Source organism: Electrophorus electricus, chromosome 19 (genome assembly GCF_041902795.1).
Source record: "Electrophorus electricus isolate QZ-2024a chromosome 19, ASM4190279v1, whole genome shotgun sequence".
Lineage (NCBI taxonomy): Eukaryota > Metazoa > Chordata > Actinopteri > Gymnotiformes > Gymnotidae > Electrophorus > Electrophorus electricus.
The window spans coordinates 7803562-7820798 of record NC_137515.1 but is presented as its reverse complement, the minus strand read 5'-3'; the positions used below and the strand labels follow the sequence as shown (position 1 = coordinate 7820798).

Below are 17237 nucleotides of genomic sequence, written 5' to 3'. Positions count from 1 at the left end.
TTTTTTCCCATAGAAATGAATGGCTTAATGTTCATAAAAACAAGATTCCATGATATCATAATAAGCCAGTCTCAAGGGACACATTCTCTTCCTCAGAACTAACCCCACAACTAAATAATTCTCAGCCTCTATCCCACAGCAAATTACCCCTCAATCAAAATCATCCCCCCCCAGCCTATCAACTACACCATCAGCCAAATTGGCCTCAACAATTACCCCCACAGCTAAATAACCCCTCAATCACAACTACCCCAATAGTTAGATAACCCCTCAGCCTCACATCCATTTTTCTCCACTCATTCTTTATTCAATCCTTTCATTCATCCCTCCATCCTCCCGTAGGAATCCATTGATTGTATATCTCCTTCAGTTGTAAAGATATAACTAAATTTGCTGTACTGATTGAACTTCTCTGTCCAGTCACCAAACTGCACTTCATACTGATGGCCCTTGTCTATCCACCCCTTCTATCTTTTCATTCATCCCTCCATCCTTTCATAGGAACCCAATGATTTTATAACTCCCTTAATTTTCAAACTTGGTGAAAACATTTAACAGCTGACTGAAAGCACCAAACTGTATTAGCATACTGCACCCATCTGTCTACACTCTATCTTTTCATTCATCCCTCCATCCTCCCATATGAATCCATTGATTTTATCACTCCAATCATTTTCAAGCTATCGCCATCAAATTTGATGGTGAAAGTACTCAACTGCTGACTCCCAACACCACACTGCATTTCATACTGATTCCACTTGTCAGTGCACCCCTTAAATCCTTTCATTCATCCATCCATCCATCATTGATTGGAAATCTGTAATTTCCAAGCTATAACCATTAAACTTGGTATGAATATTCAACAGCAATAACGTTCATGGGCTCGTTATATTTAGTCGTTATATCAACATTTAACAGCTAAATAACCTCTCATCCTCAGCAATCTTACAGCCCCTTGACAGAAAATAACAACTCCCCCGTCAGCTAAATTGCCCACAACTACCACATCATCCTAACAGCCGTCAATAACAGCTATCACAACAGTTAAATACCAGAAACGCCCCACAGCTCTTCAACAAATACCTCATCAGCTAAATTGGTCTCAACAACTACCACCATAACTATCACAACAGCTGCCCCACCAGCCAAATAGTTTTCAGCCACAATCACCCCAAAAGCTAAATACCCATCAGCATCAACAATCCCATAGCCAATTAGCCCCCACAGCAAAATAGCACTCAAAGAAAAATATCACAACAGTGAAATACCCCTGAACCACTGCCTCACAGCCAATTAGCCCTCAACCAAGATTACCCCCAGCAAAATAATACCCCGATGAGCCTTCCGCTTTCAACCACAACTATTGCAACAGCTAAATAACCCCTAAACCACAACTGCTCAGCTAAATAACCACTTCCTCAGCTACATTACAGCGCCTTGACAGAAAATACCAACACAGCCCCTCAACAACCGCTGAGCCGTTTAGTGACGGGCAGAAATCACTGCACTTTGATTAAAGACTTAAGATAAACAAGAATTTTGTATATTGAATGATTTGTCAATCAAGATTAGTATGACAAAGCATGGTGGGGGGGGGGGGGGGCAGTATATTTATATTTCAGGTTAAGTGCTTTTAAAAACAAAACGAATTCATATAAAGCCATAGGTGCGTTGTAAGATGACGCCATAGCCTCACGCACAGAGCTCTGCTGTCATACGCCCATCGTTTATAGCAGGCATAAAGCTTATTGGGTTAGAGAAATGCTTGGGCTGACCTGCTTGCATGGTGTCTATTCTCATTGGCTTACCTGCCCCCTGTCCGCGGTATCGTGTTGACAGCGCCAAGCGCTCATTGGGCAGGCAGGAGTCGGTTGCGTGTGTTTTGGGAGGAACTATGCACACGTTCCGGCCTCTGTCATTCACAGAGACGCGCAAATGCTGAAAATTAAAACAGAGCTTGCTTGAGAAAGGTAAGGGAATACCTCATATGAGGCATCACATAAAATCATATTCAGAGAGCTGCCGGTAGCAATATTAGGTTGTGTGTAAATGTTTTGTTTGAGCTGTATAAGAATATCAGAGCATCACGTCATTGGGCAGCCAATTTGTTGCAATTTAATCCATAATCTATCTATTAGATAATGTACATAGTTTTCTGTGTGCAGTTTCTGATTTGTATATAAAACGCATCGGACTAAAGACGAATGTGTGGGAAATTAAACGTCTGTTTTGCGTCGTCTTCACAGGGAAACGGAATGAAACCCGGCAGACACGAGAGGCGTTCCGCTGAAATGGAATTTGGAGGAACTTTGGGTACGGCTGGATGTGTACGTGTGATCAATAACTACTTTTCGCTAGAATAAAGGTGTTATACACGTTCCCTCCCCTATCTGTTTGCAGGCGCCACATGCATTCCTGTCTTTCTGCCCCTGACTGTTTTGTACTTGCTGAGTGTGTGTCAGTCCCCAGGCGCCATTGTAGTCCAGTGGCCTCCCCCTCTCCCGCCCTCCACTCACCTCTGGCACCCGTGGGTCCCTGCCATCATCGGTGGCTGGATTGCCCTCCAGGTTTTCCTCTACTTGCTTCCAGTGGGCAAGGTGTGTGTGCCGGCAACTCCTCATCTGAATTCCAACATGAATGTCTAAATTTTACATTCTGGCCCACTTTACTGAACATATTGTATGTTATTCACTTCATCCCAGATTTCCCAGGGGTTAGTTCTTAGGGATGGGTCCAGACTAAAATATCCAATCAATGGTAATATGATTTTATCTCTTTTGCATGCACACCTGTTACTGATTTTTTTTTTCTCACACTGAACATAAAGCAGGATTGATAATCTGTATGTTAAAACATTCTTCATGTTTACAATCTTTATTGCTGTGCCAGTGCCCTTGGCTAGGTCCAAATTCCATTGGGATTTAAGCCATGTCTGTGGAAAATCAAAGTTTACTTCTTGGTCCAATACTTGATACATATTTTTCTGAATTTTATAGTTTTTTTTTGTTTGTTTGCTTGTTTTTAAACCTATAGTGGAATAGGTAAAGCATTAATTTATCATGTTACTGGTCTGTTCTGATACTCCAGCATCTTTCTGCTCAGAGCTTTTAAACTACTGTAATGAAATTTTTGATTATATGGGACTGATTGTGGTCTAATATGTCAGGAATATTACTAAGATGTTATATGGTTGATATTGGTTGATTTAGTTAACATCTTATTTCATGCATTTAAGTGTCATGGTCTGACTAACCAGGGCATTTGAACTTTTCTGGCAGGCTTCCAGGCTCTGTGTGTCACTGGCCTCCTGCTGGGCCTGTGTCTGTGGTTGGGGATGCCCCTTGGAAACCTGTTTGATTTGATGTTGCCTCTTGCAGTGTGTGCCACTGCAGTGGCATACCTGCTATCACTCTACCTGTACATGCGTTCATTCTGGGCCCCTCCCCATGCCCTGGCACTCGGAGGAAACACAGGTGGGATTCATTTAGAACAGCAGTGTCATGGAAACATGGAGTTTGAGCATTGTATAAGGATGGAAATTACTGTGTATTTGTGCTTCAAGTGCTATATGAATATGTTGGACACCATATAAAATGTATTGCCCTACTGTTGTATTGCCATTTAAAATGTATTGCCCTACTATTGTGTACATTTAGTTATTACATTTTTTTTTCTAATCAATGGAATACTTCTATGAAATATTCCACAAAGCTGTGTTTGCTTTTTATTCATGTGGGCATGAACTTTAACCTGTAGTTTTATTTTCATCTTCTTTAGATGAATCTATTCATTTACCATTTATTTTCTATAGGTAATCCCCTGTATGATTTCTTTATGGGACGGGAACTTAACCCTCGCATTGGGTCCTTTGACCTTAAATACTTCTGTGAGCTGAGGCCAGGGTTAATTGGCTGGGTAAGCGGTGTCGCCCAAATGTACAGATCTCTAAATATCCGCAGAGCAGCTCACCCTAGGTAATGCTGTATGAGTGTTATCTTTCTATCAGATTTGTATGAGTGATGTGTCTACCATTCTGTATAATCTGCTGAACAGGTGGTGCTGAACCTGGCCATGCTGATGAAGGAGGTGGAGCTTAGAGGATCTCCATCTCTGCCATTGCTGCTAGTCAACAGCTTCCAGCTGCTCTATGTCACTGACGCCCTGTGGAATGAGGTGGGAGTCTGGCTGCAGTCACTCGTTTGTATTTACACCGAAGATGTTTCAGTGTTACAAATATATTTGTGTGTGTGTGTGTGTGTGTGTGTGTGTCTTAACGTACTTTTTGACTTTCATCAGAATGTAAAAAAATATGCTTACATGTACATACCAAGAGTGACTGTTTCATTTTTCACTTGGCATTCAGGAGGCTGTTTTGACCACCATGGACATTGTGCATGACGGGTTCGGGTTTATGCTGGCATTTGGGGACCTGGCGTGGGTGCCTTTCACATACAGTCTCCAGGCTGTGTTTCTGGTTGGGCATCCACACACGCTCAGCCCTCTTGCTGCACTGGGAATTATCATTCTGAATGGTAATTCAAAAGATTGGCATTCAACATAGATATTTGTGGAGGGGCATGAGTTGGTACAAAGCTAATGAATTTTTTTGTTTGTTTGTTTTTGTCTAACTCCCTTATCCGCCCATTTTAGGAGTTGGCTATTATATATTCCGTAAGTCTAATTCTCAGAAGAACCAGTTTAGGAGAGACCCTACACACACAAGTGTTGCGCGTGAGTACAATTTCGTAATGGGAGGGTGGTTGGTAATATTTGCAACTGTTTATCCTTATTCTACTGCCATAAATTCAATGTACTGTGTGATTTAAAATAAACAAAAGTGTACTCATCCTTTTGTGGGTCTCTGTGTAAAGGGCAAGTAGGAAGCAAGCCACTGTAGAATGGAAACCGACTTCCACAGAGTGAACAGATGTGACTGAACTGAATATAACCAGCATAACCAACCCACCTTTTCTCTTTTCTTAGACTTGGAAACTATTGCCACTGCAACAGGAAAGCGTCTGCTAGTGTCAGGCTGGTGGGGTTTCGTCAGACACCCAAACTACCTGGGAGACATCTTGATGGCACTGGCATGGTCTCTGCCTTGCGGTGGGTCTGCTGGCAAATGGTGTAAACCATTTCATCTCCTGAAACACTGTGCAAAATCTTTATATATGGTGTATATCTCTATTGATAAAGAACCACACCTCTAACCTTTTACCTATTTTTTTCCCCCAGGGATTTCACACATTGTGCCTTATTTTTATGTAATTTACTTTACTATTTTACTCATTCATCGAGAGGACCGTGATGAACGGCAGTGCAGAGCCAAGTATGGTGTGGCGTGGGACACTTACTGCAGACGCGTGCCCTACCGGATCATTCCCTACCTGTACTGATCCAAGCAGAGACTGTCAAGTCTAGGGCTGGCCAAAGCCCTGCCCCTGGGCCAAATGCGGCCCACAGACATATTTCAATTGGCCCGGCTTCCCTCTTAGAGTGCATTACAGGTCGCTCGCTTGCCAGATGGACACTGCAATTTTCCCATTCACCTAATGTGTACCACGAACTTACTGTGTGTTACACCCGTAGATTGTATATAAAGTCTATGGTTAGACAACATGGTATTAACAAAGTGGGCTAAACTATATGAGCCTTTTTTCCTCAGCAAATACATTTACTGGATGACGGTTAGACATGACTACAGTGAAAAGCACAATGTTTACAGTGAGAACCTACGATTTCAAGAGAGATGGAAATTGAATTTTTTTTCAAGTCAAAGCAAATGTGTATGCCTCATGGCAAGAGACTGTTGTGGAATTTATCATCAAAAGGCATGAAGAAAGTATGAGCATTACAGTAAATAATCCAAGATATTCGAGGAAATGTATCTGGAAGTTACCATGTTCTCACAGCAACAGATTTCTGCCCCTCAGAGCTCAGGGGAGGGGCAGGTGAATATTAAAAACCCTCCCTATGGTGTGGCTATAACTTGCAGTATTTTTCATTCATTTACTGCAGTTATTGCAATAAATATTAAGTGATCTGTATGTTTGTTTGCTTTTTTTTTTTTTTTTTTGCTATACATACCTTTTTATTAATACCTTTGGCAAAAAGTGACCAGCACATATGGGTTTTGATGTGGCCTAATCTGGCACTCCTGGTCCAGTTCATATTATCTGTTCTCTGCACATATAAGCCTAGCTCAGCTCTACCATAACAGAACTCCATGCTTAGGCGCAAATATTCCAGTCAAATGAGTACTACAACTGTGACCAAACAGGACTGCAGCAGGTAAAGCTCTAATAATCTTTAGTTGGATATTCATTTTATGGTTGTACAATGCCATATACTTGCATGATTGTAAGGATTCTGGAGGTTGTAGACAGTAAGTTCTGCATTATTTTAAAAAGTAATGCTGGGAATTTTAAAACTGTTGAAGATATGAAATGAAAACATTCCCAGTGAAGGTCATTTTTACAAGTTACATTTATATTGTCATCATTTAGCAAATGCTATCATCCAGAGCTACTTCCAAACGTAATTTTGCCATCTACTCATAGAATGTATCCTAACCAGTACAGTATGTTAGTGTTCAAGATACAATTGAACTAGAATACCACTGAAATACAGGAATTATTGCTAATACCTAGAAGCACAAAATAAGCATAAACTCTAACAGACAATAACTACAGTATAAAACAAAGAATAGCAATAAGTGCTATTTTAAAGTTACTCAACAGTAATGTGAAATTTCATAGGTGCAGAGCCAATGGTAATTTTTCATATTTTATTTGCTTTACATCACTATGGTATTTACACTGAATGCCGTTCGCTTCTGTAATGTAAAAAAGAAAAAGAAAACTGGTTATTTTTAACCAGCATTAAGACTTTGGCTACCAACCCAGGGCTTTCCATCCAAGGAAATGAGTTCATGACCTGATTGATCTCATCATCTCATTAGCGCCTTCTCGACCAAGGTCAGGCACGCTCTCTGTACAGTGTACACCGAAGTCTGTTCCTAGAGATGTATTAACACCGCACCTGTAATACTAGGCAATGATAGCCTTGATTAACTGAATCAGGTCTGTTAGCATTGGAACTAACCCCTGCAAAAAGGTAGATCTCCAGAACCAGTCTGAGCACTTCAGTGATATATTGTATCACTGTATCCCAAGCAAAATATAAATTGGAATTATATTATTACTTTGTAAAAGAACTCTTCTTTATAATCTGGATGCTGTGGCTTCGAGATCATTTTTAAACATATTTCACAATCTTTGATAAAATGTGCAGGCAAAATCCTTGTATTATTGATATTTAATAGAATCGCACAGAAATTCATCATTTTTTAGAACACACTTACTTAATCTCCTCTATCAACATTTTTCTCCTCCCCTTTTCCTTTTCTTTCTCCAATCCTACCCTTTCCTCACTTCTCCTGCAGTACTCTGACCATGTCAAGCCTGCTATGCGCCGCACCACCACAGGGTTTCCCTTCACCCAGGACTGGAAAAACCCGCACTTCTTTATAGCCAGGAAACACTTGTGTCTCCATTCTTTCTCTTCTTTAGGAATCAAAGCTTTGGCTTTTCCAAGGGCTGCCTGCAACTGAGACAGGGCAGCCAGCGTGTAGCCTGTAGGATCCTCTCGACTCTCTCCAGTAAGGATATGTGCCACAGCTTGCACGGCCCGAGTGGTTGCATCAGCGTCTTCTCGGTCAGCGTACCCCTCTGCAGACAATGTCATAACCCCGGCTTCCAGGGCCTCAGGAACAGAATGAAACACTCTTCCACAGCCCAGACACTCTGAGATCACCAACACAGCCTGGCAGAACTCCTGCAGCTGCTCGGGTTCTGAGATGTCTCCATTAAAGAGACACAGGGAGAAGGTATAGGCATAAAGAGTGTTGATGAGGTTAAACTGTACTAAAGGCGATGGGTTTGCAGAGATTGTTTGAAGTGGAAGGATCTTAGCACTGATGGGTGGAGCAGTAGATTTGGAACCAGTTACAGTGCTCTTGCTCATTTTAAACATTTTCTTCTGCTTGTGAAGTCCCAGTTTTCCCCTTGACTCATCTTCAGTGGTTTGAGTTTGCCCTGTTATGTTTCTGCTCTTGTACTGAATGCCAGGATCTTTTTCATTCTGTGTTTCTTCATCGCCTTTTATATTTTCCCTAATCATGTCCTGTGTCATATTTACTTGATAATGATGTTCTTCTAACTCTAATTCTTCAATAAGTCCTTTAGTATCTTGTTCATGCTTTTCCCACCATGGACTCCAGAGTGGCACCAGCTCCCCAATGACCCTTCCCTTAATAAGCTCCTTAAACTTTTCCTTGTGATTAGATGGCAACAGAGACCACAGTTCTTCTTCGGTTAGAGCATCAATATTCAGTCCCGACAGCTTCAGTGTTAGATCTTCCTCATCCTCCTCATTTTCTGCATTGCCCAGACCTCCTTCTATCTGTTGGAGTCTATGCAAGATCTCCTCTATTTCTTCACTTCGTTCCTCTTTGCTTGCTTGAATTTCAGCCAATCTAGACAAGAGTTCTAACACCTGTGCATCCTGCCCGGTCACCTTTCCTCCACTTTCCTCAAGCAGGTCTTTTAGCACACAGTCCATCCCTCCTGCAACATCAGCACTGTGTCTCAGCCTCAGCAAAATGTCCTGCATCTTGTTTCTCCCCTCCTTTTCTGATGTGCCCTGAAATTTCAGCTCCTGAGTGACACATTCCTTGTAGAACTCCTCTGAGCATGCAGAGTGACGTGGACTTTGATAGCAACTCAATCCACAGTACGGCATGTTGCATCTCGGACAAGTATAGCAGGAGGGTTTAGATAAGCAAAGGCCACATGTTTTAACTGATGATGCTACAGACCCACTTCCACTGTCTTTCTCACCAGCTGGAGTAATAAAAAGATCAGATCCGCCTCTAGCAGGAAGTGAAATTCCATCTTTGGTTATGGGTTCAGGTTCTGGTTCTCTCCAGTCACTCCACTGGACTTCCTCTGGTGCAGTGTCTGTCAGTAACGTCCGCACACATTCAGGAATTCTTCGTCTAAGCACACGGTCCATCGTAGGATTATCTTAGACGAACAAGGTGGTAAATTTAATTAGGAAGTAGGCATCTCCAGCAGCAGGCACTACCCTGAAAACAAGATGGTTGTCAGGCTGCATAGAGATGTGTATGTATGCCTGATGTGTAATACATTTCTAAACACCCACACACTAGTCACTAGCAAAAGTTAATTTGGCTATATCAAACAGTTCTGACATCTAGCAAACAGTCACCCTGGTCTGTGGTTTAATAACCCTTAAAAGTTGGATATACCGATGATCTATTGGTAAATAACACTACAACACACAAAAAAAATCAAACCCATTCTAGCTAGTTAACAGAGCTGATATTTGATAAGTCTCTCATTATAAATGATTTTTACATTTATCCTACTTACAGTATTTAACTCTGGCATATTGTACAGAAAGCGTGAAATTATTCTTACCTATTCGACGAAAGGAATGGATATGACCACTGAGGGCGTTTTTCTTTACGATAATTTTTATGCTGTTACAAACATCCGAAATGAATATTTTAGAGCGCAGTTTTAAATATCTGTCAAACCAATTAAATACAAGTAATGCTGTGTTCTGGTGGAGGATAGACCTGAACGGACTGTCTGGCCCAAACCCGGACCTCTGGTCGACCTGTTCTGGTCCCAGATACAACGATCTAGTTAGCTAAATAACTTGGCTCATTCGACACGTTTTCGCGTAGTGATTCAATTTACGAAACGTACGATTCGTTTGTAAATTTATACTTATGTACAACGGCTAACTTCGCTCTTACGAGTCATAACAGAGAACACGTTCGACAGCGCTGCGTTTTTGGTCGCAGGCTGATGACGTAACACCGTTAGCAATATGAACAGACGGCGCAAATTTGCGCAGATTCGTCTTTAGCAATCTTATGCAGATACCTGCTCTTTTAATATGTAAATGAAATCAAATGTCAAAAAAGTTAATGCAGTATAAAAGTTGTATTCACGAATTCAATCATTCGTACTTTTCGATTAATCTTGTTCTGATTCCCAATAGTCAGTCACACCTCATGAGCAAACAAATAAAGTGTCATACATTAAATGCTGCGATTGAATCCTTTTATTTGTTTCAGTTCTTCATATGCATCAAAACAGTTGTATTTGCATGTCAAGAAATACATAATTAGAATTTGCTCCAATGTGTGTCACTTGCTTTTCAGTAATTGCAGCAGTTAGCAGTGTCTTTGTTGTCTTTCACTCCAAGTCCTATTCAGAACCCTTTTTTCACTAACCACTCCTTAATCTCTTTGTCAAACTGGCCTTTAATGCGAATGGTCCCCGTAACTTCATTAACTTGTGTCGGCAGCTCTTTGCCTGTGAGCTGCTGCAGATACTCCTTTACATCCTTGTTCAAAGCCTGGAAAACACATCTCCAATAAACAACTCACCTTAAGGCAATACAAGTTAGGTCACGCAATGCAGCCACAAATTATTACAACCAACCAGGTTGACTGTAGTTGACTGATTACTGTTTTAACAGAATTTTCACTGTAAACACACCCAAATATCTCCTTCCACCTTGCGAAGGAGAGTGCTCTTTTGATTGCCATGTTTGATATCTGAATAAACAGGGACGTTGTGCATTCTGGAGCGCCGGATCATGTATGGTAGTGCAGGAGGCACCTCTGTAACAAGGAACACGGCACAAAGATGAATGTCATACATGATGTAGATTAAAGATATTTTGAAATCTAACTTTACATTTAGACACTAAAAATGATTCAATACTAAAATGATTCAGACCATTCATCTACTATCTGACATTTACGTAATCATTGTTGTTTTGCTTTGCAATGTGTAAAAAACATGCAATTCATGACTAAAATAACCAGTATTTACCCGATGGTGGGGTCCATCCAGACGGGGCAGATCCATCATATTTGTGTGGGGTGGGTATACACGTTGGAGGAATTAGCCTCTCTACAAACCTGTACTCCTCGCTAGATTCCACTATTCCTGTCCTTTCTCCAGGTGTTCTGTTCTCTGCCTAAACAACAAAAGCAACATAAACCATAAAGAAAAGATACACGCCAAACATAAACTAAAATATATGGTTAGGGTACCATTTGTTAGCTTCTACCCTCCCTCCATCCAGTAGTCTACAACGTAAGTTAGCTAGCGGTTAGCTAACATTGGCTAAATCTAAAACACGCACAATCAAAAGGTTATTATACAAAATATGGAATATAAAACTTACTCGTAAACATGCTCCAACAGTGGATATACGTCTAGCTAAACTGGCAACTTCGTGAGAAATCCACAAACGTTGTGTGACCGTTAACGCCATGTTTCTGACGGACGCGGCCATATACACCACTCCGTCACCAAAGGGCAAACGGGCCCACGTGACGGAGCTGCTGCCAATAATTAGAGATTTTCACCATAATAGAAGTTACAGTCGCTCAAAATCGTAAACCATTTTGTACATACTATACATATAAACATTTCTACTGACAATTTAAAAATTGCACAATAAAAGTGCTGGTACAAGTTTAGGAGGCATTCAAGGTTACGCATGCGCAGAAACCTAGTGTCTTGTGTGTGCTGGTGTTGCAGGTCGAAGCCAAGTGGTGATTTGATCATCTAGTAGAAAGACTGAGGAAAACTGTATGATGCAGACTAGAACTACGTATTTTTATTTTACCGGTGACCAACATGAGCTGAGAGAACCAGATAGCAAGGAGAACAACAAATTATTAATTAGCTAGCCACCTGAATTACGAATGCCAAAATGTTCACGTGATAAAGTCGCTCCATCTGATATTTGGTTTGTTCATGCAGTTATTTGTTCGGGCACAGACTTTGCAGTGTTTCGTTTCATGGATCAGAGACTACCCCCCACAGCAATGTGATTGGCCAAGTGTTTTATTTGTTACGATTCTGTATACATTTTTTCATAAAATATTTAAACAGACGCGTTGAATGACGTGCTTTCCCATAAACTGTAGTCTTTGGAGGAAATGAATTGATATATCATCATCTCACTTTGTAGGCTGCCACTTCATAACGACGAACTAAAAAGTGTCAGTCTGAGATGGACGATTTAAGTAATCTTGTAAAACTTTTGAGATCTCATCGATATTCCTGGAAGGCAAAGTCTGAAATAAAAACCCCCACACATTTTCACCAGACACGTACACCAGATACATATGAACCGTTATTCAAACGGGGAAAAAGAAAAGGCCAGGGCAAAGAGAAGAGTTCAGTACAATAGTCTCAGTGTTGCGACATTCGACAAGCTACCAAATGCCAACTCTTGATCTGCTATTCAAAACCGCTTGAAAACCTCTTTAGAATTTAAACTTATGTTGAAGCGTAACACCTGCCACTTCTTATTTAAACATTTAGATAAATTTCACTTCTGTTGCATTTCGTGATTTAACAGTTTTAATAAGATTTGAGGTTATAGGGTTTTTGTTTAAAAATGTGTTTTAATCCCCAAGTATCAGATGTTTTAGCAAGTTTCCATTATCCGCAAGATCACACATCGCTGAGGGTCGGTCATTATTCTGTTGATAGGAGCTATGTTTTCTTTGTGGCTTTTCCTACTGGATCTGCCATTACTACAACGCCCCAGGCAGCCAGACCTAAGAAGAAATTACAAATGTCACTGATCAGTTTCTGAATTGAAAGTAAATCAATTGCATTTATTGCTATAAATTCAAAACAGCAAACCTGCGGCAAATGTGAGCTGAGCGACTGTGCCCATCGATGTTACACCTCCTTGCCGCATTCTTTTACGCGCCGCCAGCCACACGTAACCTGCTGAGGCAATAAGCCCACTGCCGGAGAGAACGCGGCAACTCCAGCAGTCTCCAAAAAGTGGCATGCCTGCTACGCCCGAGGTCGACGATGGTATCGAACTGACACTGAGTAGTAAACTGAGCGAATAAGATAGCTAGGCTAGAAAAAAACAATTTTTTTTTTTTGCCACAGATAACTGGCTGCAACTATACTTTCTTTAATGCAGATTATTTACAAACTGCTCGAGCTTTAAAAACACATTTAACACGTTTTTTTCTTTTATATTTTATTGAAGCCAATGACCTTTCAAACAGGAAGCAATTCTCTTACCCCAGGGCAATAAAGGCTCACGAATGTCGCAGAACCTTTAACGCATCAGTAGTGCTCATGTATTGCGCAGAACTCCTTTCCACACATTTTAGGGTATCGCTTTATTCTGTCGCACACAAAGAAACGGACGTATTTATCTTGATTTGGCAAAGCAGTTGTAACCATTCACCCCCAGTCAGTCAGAATAGGGACATACCATTCTACCCAATTTAAACTAAACTTACTGGTGCTCCACAGGGCTATGTACTGAGTCTACAACTCAACTGGAGATATATATATAGTCAGCCCAAAAGTCCAAGCACACTCCTCGCTGGCCCTATATTTTCCACTCTCCTTTCACCTAAAATAAAATTGTTGTGACAACATAACCTGTTACATCAACCATTTAATCAAATACAAGGAGTTACAAGATCCTAGCAATGGATATGAGGTCGATTTGAATTACAACTGCTTTAGTGACATCTCTTTCTGGGTTTAAGATATGGTCACCAAACTTTCATGTGTACTAATTTAATTTGCTCGTGCTTTGGGGACCAATCTGGATTTTTTACCCTGCAACCTCCTTTTCCCATGGGCTTTCATAGCAAGCTATCAAGAAGTTTGCTCATAGTCCTTTCTAGTTAAAATATATATAGTCATGGCCAAATGTTTTGAGACTGACACAAATTTTGGTTTTCACAAAGTTTACTGCCTCGTTTTTTGTTTGTTTGTTTTTTTTTTAAACCCTTTTGTCAGTTGTTTATATGGTATAGTGAAGTACAAATATAAACATTTCATAAGTTTTTTTTTTTTAATTATTGGCAAATACATGCAGTTTAAGCAAAGACTTAATATTTACTGTATTGACCCTTCTTTTTTTAAGACTTCTGCAATTCACCTTGGCATGCTGGATATCAGCTTCTGGGCAAAATCTTGACTTATAGCAACCCATTCTTGCCTAATCAGTGCTCAGAGTTGATCCGTTTCTGTGTTTTTGTTTGTCCACCCTTTTTTGAAAGGATTGACCACAGGTTCTCAATGTTATCTGGGAAGTTTTCTGTCCAGGGACCTAAAATTTCAATGTTTTGTTAACCGAGCCACTTGGTTATCACTTTTGCCTTGCGACATGATGCGCCATCATGCTGGAAAAAGCATTGTTCATCACCAAATTGCTCCTGGATCATTGGGAGAAGTTGCTCTTGGAGGATGTTTTGGTACCATTCCTTATTCATGGCAGTGTTCTTAGGCAAAAATGTAATATTCAAGCTTTTTATTTCCATTTATGTTCAGCAAATTTCTCTTGATAAAAAGTACTTAACTAAATAAGAGCATTTTCTAACAGCAATTACTAATGAACCCTACACTTCATATTAACGTCATATTTCATCATTTGTCCTTACCACTAATTTTCGTGCCCCTTATCTGGAGCTGACATTCAAGTTTATGATGCTTATTCACATAAATCCTTTGATAAGTCCACCTCATCGCATACTGGTATTTACCAACCAATAGTCACAATTCCGGTTAATCCTATTTCTGGCCAAAACGTCGAGTAATATTCTCGTCGGTCTCCGCTGCCTCCTGCAGAACCCGGAGAATAAGCTCGTTCCTCTCTCTGTGCTCCTTCATCCGCACAGGGTTGGACTCGAGCAGATGCTGCGGGATTACAAACACAGAGGCACTGAAGTAACCGGTACAAAAACATAACGCCTAAGACAAGACATCCGTTGTAGATGTCCAGGTCGTGGACGAGTTCAACCAGGAGTCTTCTAGCAAGAATAAAATGACGGAGCTAGTGAAAACACTGTTTCCAGACAACATTGCGCAATCCAAACAGTGATATGCATTCTAGTAATCTTGGATGTCATACACAGTGAAATATCTGTATTTTGTGATGTTTAAGTACCTTATGTAGTTCCATGTTTTTTTCATTTCCAAGTGAAATCACTAACCACATTCCGAACCCACTAGCAAGCGTTGCGACCATGGCAACAGAGGCCAATATGGTCCGTAAACCTCTCATTTTAACTTCTTCTCCTCAGTTTACCACGTTAGTCAAACTGCCCGTTCGACAGCTCGATCAGCAAGCTAAAGTCTCACATGCTAAACGCAGTCACGTAATGCATCATGGGAGCCCAGCTTCGTTTAAAAAACGAAGTGGACACAAGAGGTCGTGATTGTCGACAGGAAATAGTTATTCTAGAAAATAATCTTGTATTGTACAGCACTAAAGAAAGTCTCAGTTCTCAGCAAAAATGCGGACAGTGAAGCCATCAGAAAACAATTAAACAAAAGTTTGGCGATCAGGCTTATTTAACGTAAAATGATCTTTTAAACGCAGACAGATCATGTAGCATTAAACATATTCCCAGCCAACCACACACCGCCAGATGGCACTATAGCTCTAGATGGAGTCTTCGTGCTTGTGATATTCTCATCTGGATCTCACCTGTGTGTGTGTGTGTGTGTGTGTGACTGACTGACTGAACGAGCGTGTGTGTATGTGAGTCAAAATCGGACTGCGTGGGTGTAAAGGCAGTAAGTACTGATAACAGACTCTGCTCAACCTACAGAGAACACCACAGAACTGCACCAGAAAGCTCACTCATTTGTTCCAGTTCAGATCACATCTTTACAAAATGTCCAGTTTTGATTACTGACCATGGTACCATATAAAAAGACTTCCCAGCACCAAACAGCAATAACAGCATAATGGGACTTTCAGTTTATTCACATGTCTTATGTACTCTGCCTGAATGCCACATGTTTTTTATTCATTTCACTGAACACTTGGAACACTGAACACTTAATAGAGCAGCTCAAAGCTCTTCAGTCAGACTCCATATTTACTCCTTAAGACCCCTCTATCCTACATCTTTGTCCGTTTTCCATCATCATGGCTGCTTGGAAATGTCAGCCTTCTGTCAGTGAGGAAGCAGGTTGTGTTTTATACACTATGGCTCAAATCTTTCATTGTTTCTTGCCCCCCCCCCTTCCTCTTTTGAATCACTCGGTCCGTAATGACACCTCTCTTCTCATCCCCTCCTTCTCTTTCTGCTTGCTACAGTAGCACTCACAGATGCCCAGTTCTGTTGCCATGACACCCATTTTTTCCCAAAGGTACAGCACTGATCATTGGAAGGAATGTGTGTGTGTGTGTGTGTGTGTGTGTGTGTGTGTGTGTGTGTGTGTGTGTGTGTGTGTGCGCGCGCACGCAAGTGTGTGTGTGTGTGTGTGTGTGTGTGTGTGTGTGTAATCTGTCAGTGTATGTTTGAATGAACCTGAATGCATGGGTTTGTTCAAATATGCACATTACATTGCTGTGTGTACAGATTAGAAGCAGACTCATCTTTCATAATCACATCGCAATCATTTCCTGTTTCTCCACACCTGTGCGTAAGTGTTAGTGTGATTTTTCACAGCATTCATGTCTATCTGAAATGCTAATTAAGATTATGATGCAGTGAGGGGATTGTAAGCAGGCTCAAAAATATTTCTGATCCTTCAAAACATTGATATTTTTGTGTATGCTCTTTTATAAACCGTTCTGTGGTACTAGTTGGATATATATTGGGTGTGTGCATGTGTGCAATTACACACATGTTTATGCAGATTGTACAGCTGATTTAGACAACTGATCTCCAATCAGTTGACATGCACCATGTCTGTAACCCCCCCTTACACTATCTTTACTTTCCCTTATCAGCACTTTACCTTCTTTCAATACCTGAGGAGTATTTTGGAGTTGGAACACACTTCAGCGCGTCTCTGAGGTTTGTATTGAAAACCTGGTTTAAGCGCTCATTCACAGCCCTAAACAGCCTAACCATAACCCTAAACTACTCTAATCCTAAAACACTTTGACTCTAAAACACAGGAGCCAAACACAAACAGTGTCCGGGTCAGCCTGACACCTTTTCTCTCTCATCCTGTTGCTGTACTTCATGTTTCTCTTCATATCTTCCTAACTGTTGTGTCTGGGGTTTGTTGTGTCTTGGATTTTTGTCTAGCAATTTTATTTATATGGATAATAATGGAAATGGATTAAATGTTGTTAACTGTTTCATTTATAATTACTTCAAAGAA

At 40.8% G+C, this 17237-nt stretch overlaps 3 protein-coding genes and 1 non-coding gene across 5 annotated transcripts; 1 reads left to right on the top strand and 3 right to left on the bottom strand.

Moving 5' to 3' along the window:
• Positions 1-1872: 1872 nt before the first annotated feature.
• Positions 1873-6047, top strand: tm7sf2 (transmembrane 7 superfamily member 2). Its single transcript, XM_027008008.3, has 11 exons — positions 1873-1970; positions 2247-2313; positions 2401-2597; positions 2703-2757; positions 3279-3473; positions 3812-3915; positions 4054-4173; positions 4364-4532; positions 4651-4731; positions 4984-5106; positions 5236-6047. Exons 2-11 carry the CDS (start codon positions 2256-2258, stop codon positions 5394-5396), a joined length of 1263 nt encoding a protein of 420 aa, XP_026863809.1. The 5' UTR covers positions 1873-1970; positions 2247-2255; the 3' UTR covers positions 5397-6047.
• Positions 6048-6468: 421 nt separating this feature from the next.
• Positions 6469-9889, bottom strand: znhit2 (zinc finger, HIT-type containing 2). 2 transcript variants are annotated; one of them, XM_027007023.3, is made up of 2 exons: positions 9504-9889; positions 6469-9148 (listed from the first exon to the last, which is right to left on the bottom strand). In XM_027007023.3, the coding sequence occupies exon 2, from the start codon at positions 9073-9075 to the stop codon at positions 7360-7362; it is 1716 nt and encodes a 571-aa protein (XP_026862824.3). In that variant the 5' UTR covers positions 9076-9148; positions 9504-9889; the 3' UTR covers positions 6469-7359. The 2 variants fall into 2 exon arrangements, with proteins under 2 accessions (XP_026862824.3, XP_081559038.1); XM_081702912.1 differs by having other exon boundaries at positions 6469-9086.
• Positions 9890-10143: 254 nt separating this feature from the next.
• On the bottom strand, positions 10144-11450 carry mrpl49 (mitochondrial ribosomal protein L49). Its single transcript, XM_027008029.3, has 4 exons — positions 11296-11450; positions 10938-11085; positions 10599-10723; positions 10144-10455 (listed from the first exon to the last, which is right to left on the bottom strand). Exons 1-4 carry the CDS (start codon positions 11404-11406, stop codon positions 10309-10311), a joined length of 531 nt encoding a protein of 176 aa, XP_026863830.2. The 5' UTR covers positions 11407-11450; the 3' UTR covers positions 10144-10308.
• Positions 11451-14406: 2956 nt separating this feature from the next.
• On the bottom strand, positions 14407-15285 carry LOC113576267 (uncharacterized). The gene is made up of 2 exons (XR_014118740.1): positions 15058-15285; positions 14407-14807 (listed from the first exon to the last, which is right to left on the bottom strand). It is a non-coding gene; the product is annotated as an uncharacterized LOC113576267 (transcript).
• Positions 15286-17237: the final 1952 nt, after the last annotated feature.

Coding starts and splice junctions, on each gene's coding strand:
- tm7sf2 (XM_027008008.3), top strand. CDS start 2,256: ATGAAACCCGGCAGACACGAGAGGCGTTCCGCTGAAATGGAATTTGGA. Junction 4,174..4,363: donor CTGACGCCCTGTGGAATGAG/GTGGGAGTCTGG, acceptor CTTGGCATTCAG/GAGGCTGTTTTGACCACCAT. Junction 4,533..4,650: donor GGGAATTATCATTCTGAATG/GTAATTCAAAAG, acceptor CGCCCATTTTAG/GAGTTGGCTATTATATATTC.
- znhit2 (XM_027007023.3), bottom strand. CDS start 9,075: ATGGACCGTGTGCTTAGACGAAGAATTCCTGAATGTGTGCGGACGTTA.
- mrpl49 (XM_027008029.3), bottom strand. CDS start 11,406: ATGGCCGCGTCCGTCAGAAACATGGCGTTAACGGTCACACAACGTTTG. Junction 11,086..11,295: donor CTGTTGGAGCATGTTTACGA/GTAAGTTTTATA, acceptor TTTGTTGTTTAG/GCAGAGAACAGAACACCTGG. Junction 10,456..10,598: donor AGGTGGAAGGAGATATTTGG/GTGTGTTTACAG, acceptor TGTGTTTTCCAG/GCTTTGAACAAGGATGTAAA.